The 14,385-nt window shown below is 40.5% G+C and overlaps 1 protein-coding gene across 2 annotated transcripts in view; it reads left to right on the top strand.

Annotated features, from left to right (window-relative positions):
* Stim1 (stromal interaction molecule 1) overlaps positions 1-14,385 on the top strand; it is a 172,309-nt gene that overhangs the window by 87,482 nt on the left and 70,442 nt on the right. For both annotated transcript variants that reach the window (XM_028781501.1, XM_028781500.1), the window contains exon 3: positions 5,560-5,690. In XM_028781501.1, the coding sequence (XP_028637334.1) occupies positions 5,560-5,690 (131 nt within the window). The remainder of the gene's footprint in view (positions 1-5,559; positions 5,691-14,385) is intronic.

Genomic DNA, 14,385 nt, shown 5'->3' with positions numbered 1-14,385 from the left:
TGTCCTGGATGCTGGGATTATAGGCATGTGCCACCACTCTGTTTTTGATAAATGACCTCTGGGAGAGAAGTAAGCTGGGTTGGAGTTTTGAATCTGGGATTATTACTGTCAGTGCTGCTTGGAAAACTGAAGACAGTGCCAGTTTTGTTCAGAAGAAAGGCTCTAAAGCTCTTCTGAATTCCTGCCTCCTGCTGAGAAGAACTGGGTCTCTTCTTGGACATGAGGACATGGTGTTCTAACAAGCGCAGGCCATCTCTCCTATTGGCTGGGTTGTACACATCCCAGTGAGCTGATCTTTCTCCTTGGTGACTAGACTTGCCGTGTGTTTCACTGGGGACTTTTCCCCTCTCAACGCTAAATCTGTATCATAGTCTTCATATCTCTATTCAGTTCATTTATCCATCTTCTCTCCCTGCCCCATCTCCACTTTAGTTTCCCTGTAAATTTATCTCTGAAACTTCTGGTTCTTGGCCAGATCTGAGAGTCTTCTCAGGGCTAATGCTCTCAGTCTTAAACTATTGATCTCTTTCTGAGGGCAAGGGTTTATCTATTCATTCAGTTAGCCAGCCAGCATTTGCTGATTTCGTGCTTGACATGGAGAATGTTAGCAACGATGACAGACTGGACTCTCGGGAATAAAATGAGTTAAACTTGGTTCTTGCCCTTTTCTGGATGTGGCATGTGAACAACGTGGAACATGAAAATTCATATACTAAAATTATGTACAAAGTGCTTTGAGGCATGGAACAGTGAGCAGTAAATGACTAACTCTGCCTTGGGAAGAGAAAGATATTTGGACATTTGGGAAAGAACTTTTAGATTTCCTCTGCCATAGTAAGAGTAGTGAAAAACTGCTTATGTCTTGCAGGAGTCAGTTTTCTCATTCAGGTGAGCTCCAGGTATCAAACTTTGAATTCCCTCCTGAAGATTGAGGAGTGAGACTTTTAGTTTGGCCTTTCTTTTGTTTTTGTTTTGTTTTTTCGAGACAGGGTTTCTCTGTGTAGCCCTGGCTGTCCTGGAACTCACTCTGTAGACCAGGCTGGCCTCGAACTCAGAAATCCGCCTGCCTCTGCCTCCCAAGTGCTGGGATTAAAGGCGTGCACCACCACTGCCCGGCTAGCTTGGCCTTTCTTATGACCAGCCCCCATCCTGATCCTGCTTAGAGGTTGCATTAGTGTATGCCATTAGCATACAGAGGTACCCTTATCATTTTGAAAAATTACAAGGATTTTAGGAGATGTATGCCTGAAAGTAGCAATGAAGATTAATATGTATACATATATGTAAATACATGCTATATTCAAGGAGCATAATTTCATAAAGCTCTGCTTCGTGGAGAAGATTGATGGTTATCTGAAGGAAAAGCACCAGAAAAGGGCATCAGATTCCCTGGAACTGGAGTTAACAAATAGTTCTTAGAATCCATGTAGGTGCTAGGAATCAAACCTCAGTCCTCTGGAAGAACAGCCAGTGCTCTTAACTGGGGAGCTTTCTTCCTAGATTTAACACAAGATCTTACTTTGAATTTCAGGCTGACTTGAAGCTGTAGGTGAGCTGCTTCCTGGCATTCTACGGTTGTAGGCTTTAGTTTTAGTACACAACATGACATTTTCTTGAAACTGAATGAAGTGAATGTTTACTTGAAGGAAAACAACTGATAATATCTTCTGCCAATTGTAAAATCCCAATTTTTTTAAGTTTCTGAAAATTTGTATCAGTCACTGTGTATTTGACAGCTTTTCCGATTAAATCAGTGGTAACATTAATGATTATGATTATTTTGATATTGTCTAAATAGAATGTGTCAACATTTGAATATTCTGCATAACCTAGAACTGAGTGTTTACAAATGAGCCATGTATCATATTATAAAACCATGCATATATAAAAGATTCATTCAAAGTACAAGATAGAGTAATGAGTATGAATGTTACAGAGTATATACAGGTTGTTTATTCATATAGTCTCAGACTTCACATTGCAGATAGTCTTAAACTAACCCTGACCACATGTCAAGTTTAGATACAAAAGCAGAGAATAGCCATAGTTTTTATCTGGGAAAGCTATTAAAATAATCTTCACCCCTTTCCATGTAATTATATGTCTGTGTTTGATCCTCAGTGAAAGCTATATTACAGCAGCTTAAATGTGAAAGTAGATACAAAAATGTGAAACAGTCCTCCTCTTCTCATGAAGATGTTTTCAGAAAACATTTTTATAGTCTCATATATCCAAGTAGGCCCAAATTCAATATGTAGCTAAGAATGACCTTGAACTCCTGCTCTTCCTGCTTCTCCCAAGTGCTGAGATTGTAGGCTCTGTGTACTCTTCTACCAACTAAGCTGCATTCTCCAGCCTAGAAAACATAATTAGCTTTCACTGAGTATGCTGTCTCCCTTAACTTGTTAGGGATATTTTATTCTGTAATTAATATCTAAACATAAAGATTTATTTTAACATCTCTTTTCTTTTTTTACATTTACCTGTTTACTTATTTCTTTTCTTCTTTTAGATTTCAGTTTTATGTAGCCTTGAGCTCCCTATATAGCTGAGTTACTTTTACACTGCTGATCCCCCTGCTTCCACCTCCCAGGTATTTTTTAAGATTGCCACCACATCTGATTTCTGTAAAAAAAGAATTATGATCATTGTATATATGTATGGTGTGTATGTGTGCATGTGTGAATGTGCATGTGCACACAGGCAAGCCTATGTCCAGGGCTACACATGCCATGGCTCGTATTTTACAGAGCATCTTATCAAGAAATTAGATTTTGGTTGCTGCTAAGGATGTGCTGACAGTTGCAGCACTGTGTGGTAAACGTTACTAGTAGATACAAGTCAAGGTGGAGGGAGTTCAGGTCATTGTTAGAGTCACAGTGAGTCAGTTGTCTATTCACTTAGAACAGGCTTCTTAAATCTTTCCCACATGTAACCTCTTTTTGCTTGAGTTATTTTGTGTAACTCTATGTATACAAGTGTACAAAGCTAGAATTCTACTTCACACCTGTAATTCCAGCTTGGGGAGACAGAAACGATAGGATGGCTGGGGATGTCTGACCACCTAGCTCAGCAGAATTGGTGGACATCAGTTTCATTGGCAGACTGTCTAAGCAATAAGGCTTACACTTGCCGGGCGGTGGTAGCACACACCTGTAATCCCAGCACTTGGGAGGCAGAGGCAGGTGGATTTCTGAGTTCGAGGTCAGCCTGGTCTACAGAGTGAGTTCCAGGACAGCCAAGGCTACACAGAGAAACCCTGTCTCGAAAAAAAACAAAAAAACAAAAAAAAAAAAAAAAGGCTTACACTTGTAATTCCTGCACTCTGAAGGCAGAGGCAGGCAGATCTTTTTGAGTTTGAGACCAGCCTGGTCTATGTAATGAGTTCCAGGTTAGCCAAGCTCTTAGCCAAGCTACATAGAAAGACCTTGTCTTATCCTTTCTCCCCACCAAAGTCTGAAATCTGAGCTGAAGTATTTTCAGACAAGTGTTCCTTGATATTACATGATGTGATGGCCTGCACTATGCAAAGTCAGCATCCGTGTGTTCAGAACCAAGGCTGCAGTGAAGTTGCACAATACCGCATGGTAAAACCTCAGAGTCATTATGCATTTTATTTTGAATTAATTTTTGGTCATTGCATGTTCAGAGCCTTTTTGTCTTACCACCTTTTGCTTTTCAACTCCTACATTCAGTTATATAACCAACAATTTTGGAAGCTATGACTTAAGTGATAGGACTAGTTACTCACATTCAGATAGAACTGAGGCTTCTTTGATTTTTCTAATTCTGTCAGGAAAAATCAGTTATGTGAAGATGGAAATTATTCACTTGCTGATTGGGAAGGAAGAAAGAATACTGGAAATGTATTGAAAATGAGGTTTATTGTTTATTTTATTTTTTTGGTTCTTTTGAGACAAGGTTTCTCTGTGTAGCCCTGGCTGTCCTGGAACTCACTCTGTAGACCAGGCTGGCCTCGAACTCAGAAGTCCGCTTGTCTCTGCCTCCCAAGTGCTGGGATTAAAGGTGTGTGCCACCACTGCCCGGCTATTGTTTATTTTTAAATTAAATTTTTTTATGTAAGGACAGGATCTCATGTCATCCAATCTGGCTTTGGTTTCTCTAAGTAGTCAAGACTCCCAGTGCTCCTGATTCTACCTCCAGGTTCTGTTATTATGTCTGGGCAACACCATGCCTAGCCTGAGAGGCACTTTAATACATACAGTTTAATGTAATTCTCACAAAAAGTTCATGTAGAAGATTATTACTTTGTTTTGCAAATGAGAAAAGGAAGTGCGAAGTAGCTCAACCACTTGTCTAATGTCATGTAATTTATAACTGATGAAGGACGGGATTTTGGTGTATGTTTTTGACATTAAATTCAGAATTCTTTCTTTATAGTAAAAAATGTATTGATTAATGAGTGGATCTATTATGGTATTCTAGGTGGCTGTGGGAAGCTTGCCTGTGTGGAAGATACGGAAAAGGTTCAGGGAGGACAAGGAGACAGCTTAGGAAATGCTCAGATGAAGGAGTTATTTGTAAATTTTGGCTGACTTGGTTTTCTGGATACAATTCTAGCACTATGTGGGACATCAAACTTTTGTCCTCTCTTAGCCTCATCCCCTTAATCCTCTGTGCTAGAGGATGCCAGCAGCAAAGGTCACCTGTCTGTCTGCTCAGGTTACATATCAGAGCCTGTTGGTAGGAATACAAGTGTCTTGCAGTTGCCATAGGTCTTTGGGGAAAGTGCTGGATGACCTTAGGGAATGTCCTGCCTCAAAGTCTTTAGTCACTAGAACCTGGTAAATGATTTCTATTATTTTAAAAAGCCTACTAAATCTGCATAATACTTATGAAAGCATTATGTGTACCTTTAGTTACAAAGTAAGAGGCTGAGTCTCTAGGTGGGCTCAGAGGAAGGCTCCTGTGGGTAGGCTAAAGCAGGACTAAGGGTAAATCTGGGGAAACTGGACTGGAGGACAGGAAGGACAATAAAGGTCACCTACCTTAACTGATATGAGAGACTTCCCTAGTTAGGCTATGGTTGATATTATATGTGTTTCTAATGACAAAGTAAACAGAAAGGAAAACTATGTCATTTAGTTAGACATTCAAATTGCTCTAGTGCTAGAAAAATTATATGAATTTACATTTGTTTATTTGACCAATAATTATATTTAAAATAATATACTTCCTTGATTATTAGTAAGGGCAACCTTTTTCCTTGTATGTATTGTCCCTTTGGTTTTCTATGCTGATTTGTGAGTTAGCTCTTTGTGCTGTTGTCAGTGTCATAGAGTAGCCTAGTCCTATGTTAGACTTGCCTGCTGGAGAGCTATTAGAGTGATAAAGCAGTGTTTCTCTATGGGGAAGCTCGGCACAGTTTCTAAGAAACGGGTAAAGGTTGGATGACACACTTCTGTCACTGTATATATAGTTGATTAAAATGCTTCTATGAGGAGTTGGGAGCTGGAAGCTAAGATTGCTGAAACAAGAGGCTGGTGGGGGGCTGAGTGGCAGCTCTGAGTAATGTTGTCCCTTGGTTTTTCCACACAGAGTTTTGCCGGATTGACAAGCCCCTGTGCCACAGTGAGGATGAGAAGCTCAGCTTTGAGGCCGTCCGCAACATCCATAAGCTGATGGATGATGATGCCAATGGTGATGTGGATGTGGAAGAAAGTGATGAGGTCGTCTTTCTTACCTTCTGTGGCTCTTCTCTATGTGTGAAATGATCCCTGAAAGCTGCCTAGACTAATCTGTGTGGAGAGGTGGCCTCTGCTTGTTGCCTTCTAGGAATTAATTCCCATCAGGTGGATGGTGCCCAGCAGAACAGGTCTCCATTTGCTGAGTGGTGGATAGCATAAAACTGACAACTATTTGGGAGGGAAGGGGATTCCTCTGATGGTCTCTATAGTTTCCTTGGGTCTTTAATGTGATCTTGCTATGGAAAGAGAGTGTTAATCTGTATCCAGCCTTCTGTTGGTATATAAGAAAGAAGGCAAAAATAGTCAGAGCCCACCTTCTGGGGTTTTATATTCTTATTTGGGTGGAAGAAGCAAACCTTAGGATGGTCAGTCTATCTTTAAAGGCACAGTTTATGGAAGCCAGTTAATAAGAACTAGAGAAAGAAAGCTCTTCAAATTAAGAGGTGTCTTACTGTTATACCTTTGGCATTACTATAGTTTCAGGTTAGTAGAGCCCAGAGTAAAAGATCATCATGTAGGAAAGATGTAAAGGTCTCTTATTTCAAGCTCAACACAAACCAGCAGTTTGTTGAAGCTACCAGGCCATAATAAATATTCAATAGTGACATAGTGTACATTAGGACAGAGAAGCCTAGTCTCTTCTCTTTGTAAATAGTCTACCTTTGAGTTTTGTGTCCAGTTTTGGATGTCACATCATCAGGATGATTTAGAACAGCAAGAGACTGTCTAGAGAGGAGTGTTATCAATGATAAAGACTGTAAACGTCAATAAATAGCATCTGACGTGGTTCATTGATTTCAATGTTTATTTGTGCCCTTCACTGTGCTAGGTATGGAGACAGGGTAGTAAAAAGACAGATTAAGAGATACATTCTTTTCTCACTACAGTGAAGAAACTAGAGTCTGGAAAAGAAGCAGCTGGTTTCTGCTTGTTGTGGCAAAATATCTGAGAAAACTAAATAAAAGAAAGAAGGATTTATTGTAGCTCACTGTTTGAAAATTGTTTCTGGACTTGTAGTTAGGCAGACTAATCATTTCAAGGCGTATGTGACAGAGCAGAGGTCCCCACATCATGGCAACTAGAAAGCAGAGGGAACAGAAGGATCTTAGAACAAGATGTATCTTATTAGGTTATGCCCACACATGCCAATGTATTTCCTATAACTAGGGCTCACTTCTGCATAATACCATCATATTATTAATCCACCAAAGCAATAATCCATTGATAAGTTAGAGCCTTTGTGATCTAATCATTTCTCAGTGATGAGACTGGTCAATTATCACATCAAACCCCTGACATTGAAGTAAATATATTTGACTTCAAATACAAAAGGAATTGAGAAGTCAGATTTTGAAAATGACAAATTGGCTGAGTATTGTGGTTCAGTCCTGTTCACATCTAGTACTCAGGATGTGGAGGAAAGAGGATCGGGAGTTCAAGTCTAGGCAGAGGCTACATTAGACCTCCTCTAATGATAATGAAAACTGTGGAACTAGTTGTCATTGATTGTTCTCTTACTCTGTGTGAGACAGCATTAAGCTCTTTACATAGTTACTCTAATTTTCTTAATAGTCTTAGAAGTTGGTTTTATTATTAGGGAACTGAGATGCTGAAAGTTTAAACATTTACTTAAAGATATATACTAGATTTGGGCCTATATCTGACTTCAAAGCCCATGATGCTATATATTGTATTGTTTCCTTTATTTTAAAAGCAGAACAGGACCAATGTAGGGAAATTAAAAGCCAGATATATTCTTTTGGAATAAAGAATTGCCTAATAATTAGAGATATTTTGTTATAGAGGAAACTGGCTTGTTAAATATGGAATCCTCTGTCACTGAGGACAGGGTAAGTAGAAAGTAGCATTCTGCTAATTGATTGGTAGAGGGGATTCTTCTGTAAAGATCAATAATGTCTAAGGAATATAAGGAGGAAGAAAGGTAGAATTTGAACAGAAGTGGTAGGGTTACGTGAGTTGTAGAGAGCCAGAGTGATATAAGTATAGATGTGGTAAGAAGCACAGTGGATTGATTTGGTTAAACAAAGGAACCATGGTAGAAAATCACTGAATGAAAGATTAGTAAGGAAAATGGGGCCCAGATAACCAGGCTGAAGTATTGCATTTATTGAGTCTGTTAATTACAAGCTAAACAGGCCCAACAACTATGGGCAAGGTATCTAAATTTTTAGTTTTATCTAGAAATATTACTGGCTTTCAGGAGACCAAACAAATAGATCCATGTTCCTGTTAGGGAAGAGATCTAGAGATATCCTGATCATTGTTCTAGCATTGCCGGGAGACTGGAGAAAGTGATACAGTAGGGGCTGGAGAGATGGTCAGAGGTTAAGAGCACGTGTTGGTCTTACAGATGACCAGGGTTTGGCTCTAAGTATCAATGTGGGGGCTTACAACTGTCTGTAACTCTAGTTCCAGAGGATCCAACACCCTCTTGACTGCCACAGGCACAATGCAGGGAAAACAGATATTCATACACATAAAATAAATAAATCCTTTTTTTAAAAAAGTAGTATAACAGCACTTGGGAGGCAGAAGCAGGAAGATCTCTGAGATTTTGAGGCCAGCTTGGTCTAAAGAGTGATACCTGTCTCAAAAACAAAGATGTTGACATACACAGCTAGGAAGATAGCCAGACTGGCACTTAGAAGAGTAGATTAGGTGTTAACCCCCAGTAATTGTCAACGCCAAATAAAATAACAACAACAACAACAACAAAAAAAGATGTTGATATAAGATCTGCAAATTTCTGGATATCTTTGTCAAAGCTCCTCCTTTTTTCACATTCTGTTGAGTTGCTTTGTCAAAGAGGGAAGGAAGAAAATGTTCTCTTAGAGGAATCCTAGAGGAATGTTACCACAACAAAAATCTCATCAGCACAAACTGTTCTAAAATAACACAAAAACTGTCACCCACTTTCTCGCATCAGCGGTGAGATGTTCTTTTTCAGCATAGCTTCTGCCTTGCCTGGGCTGCCCCTGTTCTCACTGTAATCTCAGACCTCTGTGGTTAGAGGTTAGAGGCCCACTGTTGTGCAGTCTCACCGTCACTTGTCATCTGATACCTAGAATGAGAAAGTAGTAAAATGTGTGTGCTTCAGTTGTCTGAACATGTGTGAATCAGAAGTGGCATTCAGGATCTAGCTAGAAACTTAGGTAGATATAGCAGAGCTGAGGTAATGGATGGTAAGGTGGTTTAGAAAAAATCTGGTTGCACTGGCTTTCAGAGACATCAAATTTTTGTGACCTATCTAAGCATGCCGCAAATTACCCAGGAAGTCTGAAAGGATATACTATTAAAACCTCATTTAAGCCAGGTGCAGTGTCACAAGTCTGTGATCCCAGATACTTGGGAAGCTGAGAAAGGAAGCAAGTTCAAGTTCTGCTTGGGCTTACAGAGTTTAGTGCTATTCTAGGTAACTTAGTGAAAATTAGTACAGAACTTGGGATATCTATCACAGTGGTAGTTTGCTAGCATATGTCAAGTACTAGGTTTAATCCCTAGTATACCTTCCCCTCAAAGCCCAACTTATTCTGCCTCATATTGGTAAGTTTTTCAGATAATTGAAAAAACTGAAAGGTTTACCTCAGTGCTATGTTTTAATTTTTTGCTGTTTTGGCCTCATGAATACTAGGTATTGCTCTGCCCCTGAGCCACATTCTACAACTCATTTCATTGTGTGTCTTGTTGAGATACCATTCTACTCTGAAGCTTGGGTGTGCCTGGCACTGATTATGTAGCTTAGGCTGACCTCAGACTCAAAAGTCCTCCTGACTCTGGCTCCACAGTCCTAGAATTACTGGTGTGAACTACCATGCCTGGCAGGAATGGTTTCTTAGTAAGTCAAGGGTTTTACTAAGACAGCAGTGTGGGAACTCCTGAGCTGCTAATGAAACTATCTATGGACAAAGGATTTACTGCAATGTTAGATTATCCTGATAGTCTGAGGTGGACTCTAAAAATGCTATCTTACTTAAGTTAGAACTAGGCTTTTAAAAAAAACAAAACTGTTCTGGTTATATGTGTGTGTGTGTGTGTGTGTGTGTGTGTGTTTGTGTTTGTGTATGTGTGTGTGTATGTGTATACACCCACATTTATGTATACTTAGGATATGTATATGGAAGTCAGAGGACAGTTTTCAGGACTTGGTTCTCCCCTTCCACCCTATATGAGTCTAAGGTGTTGAACTCAGGCCATCAGGTGTGACCTCTGAGCCATCTTATTGGGACCTTTGTTGTTTTTTTCCAGACAGGGTTTTATGTATCCTAGGAGATTTACTGAGAAAGACAACAGTGGGTGGCTCCTTATGCTCAGGAGAGAAGCAGCAAAGAACTGAGCAGGAAACTGATTTTTTATTTAATTAATTAATTTATTTTTTAAAGATTTATTTATTATGTATACAACATCCTGCCTGTATGTACATCTTCAGGCCAGAAGAGGGCACCAGATCTCTTTACAGATGGTTGTGAGTCACCATGTGGTTGCTGGGAACTGAACTCAGGACCTCTGGAAGAACAGCCAGTGCTCTTAACCACTGAGCCATCTCTCCAGCCTGGAAACAGATTTTTTAAATGATTTATTCATTTTTATTTTATATATTGGTGTTCTGCCTGCTTGTATGTGTGAATGAGGATATCGGATTCCCTAGAACTGGAGTTCTAGACCATTGTGAACTGCTATATGGGTGCTGGGAATTGAACTCAGGTCCTTTGAAGAACAGCCAATACTCTTAACCATTGAGTAATCTCTTTGGCCCCAAGGCAGGCTTTATATAAGGTTTCTTGGTGGGTGGATGGGTAGGTAGGTGGGTGGGAGCTTTCTAGGGTTACTAGGGATTGGTGGATTTTGTGGCCCTGGTCTTGGACTTTTTTTTTTCTCTCTGTAAGGAGGAGCTTGGCCTCCTATGTCTCAAGGGGGTGGGAACAGCCATTACAGGGGTTAGCATGGGTGGTACTGGACACTTTTAAACTCACTGACATGGAAGTCACCAACCCAAGCTGGCCTCAAACTTGTGATCCTCTTGCCCCAGCCTCCTAAGTACTGGGATGTCTACCATTAAAAAAAAAAAAAGGAAGTCTGATGTACACAACAGATAAATCTTCACAACATTGTGCTTAGTGGAAGAAGCCAGTCTAAAAAATTACATGTGAGAACTTTGGCTTGATGGTGCATGTCTAAGATCCCAATACCTCTTAGGAGGAGAGGCAGAAGCAAAGATTGCTTCAAGTTCGAGATCAGTCTCATGAACAAAGGGAACATGAAGCTAAGGCTTGTTTACAAAAAAGATCCTGTACCAAAAAAGAAAAATTATAGTGAGTCCATTTATATGACATTCTGATAAATTAAGATAAAGTAAGATCACTAAGTCTTTAAAGATCAGTGGAACTAGGGTTTGTGAGCATAGGGAAAGTTTGATAGCAAAGGTTGGTATTATGGATCAGAAAAGGCCTCATGAGCCCTATGATGAACTACTCGCCAATGGTGGACTCTGGGGGAGGGGCAGTCATTGTTTCAATGTGTACTCACTGAGGAGTCCACTGGGCACAAATGGATAGTTCCAAACCTCTGGTCACCCAGATGATCTTGGATAAACTTAGTGGGTCTTAAACATCAACAACACCACCCAAACAAAATAAGAGACTTGAATGTGGAAAAGGAACTTAGGGCAGGGAGGTGCAAGGGAGATTATAATAATGGTTTTCAGTAATCAGAATTCATTTCATACATGTATGAAACTGTTTTTGCCAGAGTGTTTGATACTAAGGAAGCAGGCATAACAGAGCAAGGACATGGATTTTTAGGGGTGTCACTTCTCTGGAAACCCATATATTTTGTTAAAAGGTCTGGCTTTAATAAAAGATCTGAATGAGGCCTAAATTTTTCTGTATAAATCCATAAGGTTCGAGGAACTTAAAACACAGAGACATACTATAGCACTGCTAGAGACATACTTGGACTTGGCAGAATAGAAACAGACCTCTTGGGACTGGAGAGATGGTTCACTGGTTAAGAGTACTGGTTGCCCTTCTAGAGGTCCTGGGTTTGATTCCCAGTACCCACATGGCAGTTTAAAACCCTCTGCATGGTAAGTCATGGCAGGCTGTGTTGATAGCTACTACCAAGTACTTGAGCTGTGGAACTAAACCCTGAAGGGAACTATCAGTAAGAACATTTGTGATAATCCAAAGGGTAGGCAAGAATGCAGACGTGTTGGGAGCTAGTATGTAGGAAGAGAAGAGGGGCCTTAGTGCAGTCACTATGGGCTAATCTGGGTGAAGGAAAGTAGCAGGGTTATATATAACAATTATGACCATGATTACTAGTAACTGATATTCCCCTTCAGGCGTTGTGTCTCTTTTCCTTTAGCCAGGTAACTGTAGACAAGCTTGCCCTGCCACTAGTCTCTTCCTAACTCCTACTGTATCTACTGCCAGTAATCTCCAAAGCTAGACTGCAGTTCTGTCTCCTGTGTGGGCTTTTCCTAACATGCTATCCCTTCAGATCTGGCCTTAGCTGCTGTTAGATTCTCTAGACACACCTTCTACCCCTTTGGTCTGGCTCTGCTCTCATTCGTGTTATAGATGTTTCAGACTACTTCCTGGCCCTTTCTCTTCTCAGCAAGTGTTCCTCCCACCCTTTTGTCTGTGTCATATTAGCTCTCCTTTGGAATGAGCCAACCACTCAAGCAAAGATGGACAGCTTCCTGCAGTGTGCCAGGCTCAAGTCAGCCACACTGCTGAGATGTGGTGTCATGGTATGATGAGATGACAAATTTGAAGTCCATTTTGTTGATAGTGGTGATTTCTCTATTGTTCTTTTGTGTGCTTTGGTACTGGGAATTATTTTGTCAATCCATGCCTGGCTATGCCAAGCAGTTGCTTTATCACTAACTGAAACCCCTAGAACCTAATTTGGAATTCTTGCTGTACAGGCCAGCTCTCACTAACTGTAACTGTACTATCATATTAGGAATGGGAGAAAAACCAAAGATTTAGCACCTATTGTGTGCCAGATATCGTGTTTGTGGCTTTGTATACATTAAATTCTGATAATAATCTTGAAAATAGTTATTCTCTTTAAATAGTTGGGGAAAATGTCTTCTAAGTTAGTTTTTTTGTTTTGTTTTCTTTTTTTTGTTTTTGTTTTTTGTTTTTTGTTTTTTTTGCTTAAGATCACATAGCCAATAAGTGGCAAGGCCAAGTTTCGAAAGCAGGCCTATTTGCATCTATTCTTTCTGATGATGATAATAACTGAGTCTATTCTGTGTGCCTGGTATTATATAAGGTGGTTTCTATGCATTTGTCATTAAATCCTGGCATAAACTTCATAAGCTACCTACTAATTGCTAATGGAGAAAGAGGCTATAATTTTCAAAGTTTTTAAAAGGGCAAAGTCGGGACTACTTTTGGCTCCAGATGTGGAATCTTAACTCAGAAAAGTATAACAACTAATACCACCACCACCATCACTTTCTCTTCTTCCTCCTCCTTCCCGTCATCATCATCTCTTTCTTTCAGATACTGGCTGTGTTGGATACTTTTATGTTAATCTGACATAAACTAAAGTCATCCGAGAGGAGGAAACCTCAATTAAGAAAATACCTCTATTATATCCAGCTGTACAGCATTTTCTTAATTTGTGTTGAAGGGGATGGGCCCAGCACCATTGTAAGTGATGCCACCCCTGGGCTGATTGTCCTCAGTTCTATGAGAAAGCAGACTGAGCAAACTATAAGAAGCAAGTCAGTAAGCAGCATGCCTCCATGACTTCTGCATCAGCTCCTGCTTCCAGGTTCCTGCTCTATTTGAGTCCCCATTCTGAAGTTTTTAAATGATGAACTACGATGTGGAAATGTAAGCCAAGGCCGGGCGGTGGTGGCGCACACCTTTAATCCCAGCACTTTGGAGGCAGAGGCAGGCGGATTTCTGAGTTCGAGGCCAGCCTGGTCTACAGAGTGAGTTCCAGGACAGCCAGGGCTACACAGAGAAACCCTGTCTTGAAAAACAAAAAAAACAAAAAAAAAAGAAGAAGAAGAAGAAGAAATGTAAGCCAAATACACTCCCTTACCTGCCCCACAAACTTTGTTTTGCTCATGGTGTTTCATCACAGCAATGGAAACTCTAACTAGGACACTGACCAAAACCTTAGATTGCTTTCTCTAACACTTTGGGCTTTCTCACTGTTTTTCTAAAGTTACTCCTGTTTTGCCATGTGGACCAGCAGGCAGCAGGAAGAGAGAGTGACACTGGGCCAGGCTTGAGCATCTGAAACCTCAAAGCCCACCCCCAGTGACATACTTCCTCCAACAAGGCCACATGATAGTATCCTACTAGTGCCACTCCCTATGAGTCTATAGGGAACATTTTTTTTCTTTTTTCTTTTAATTTTATTTAATCTTTTTTTTTTTACACTCCAGATTTTATCTCCCTTCTGATCCATCCTCTGACTGTTCCACATCCCATAACTCTTCCCCCCCCCCCCCCGCCTCTGTCTCCATGAGGATGTCACCCCTCAACCCCCACCCTACCACACCTCCCCACTCCCTGGGGCCTCCAGTCTCTTGAGGGTTAGGTGCATCTTCTCTGACTGAACCCAGATCAAGCAGTCCTCTACTGTATGTGTGTTGGGGGCCTCATATCAGCTAGTGTATGGTGCCTGG

Source organism: Grammomys surdaster, unplaced genomic scaffold (assembly GCF_004785775.1).
Source record: "Grammomys surdaster isolate TR1022 unplaced genomic scaffold, NIH_TR_1.0 458, whole genome shotgun sequence".
NCBI classification, from domain to species: Eukaryota; Metazoa; Chordata; class Mammalia; order Rodentia; family Muridae; genus Grammomys; species Grammomys surdaster.
This window is presented reverse-complemented; position numbering and strand designations above follow the sequence as displayed.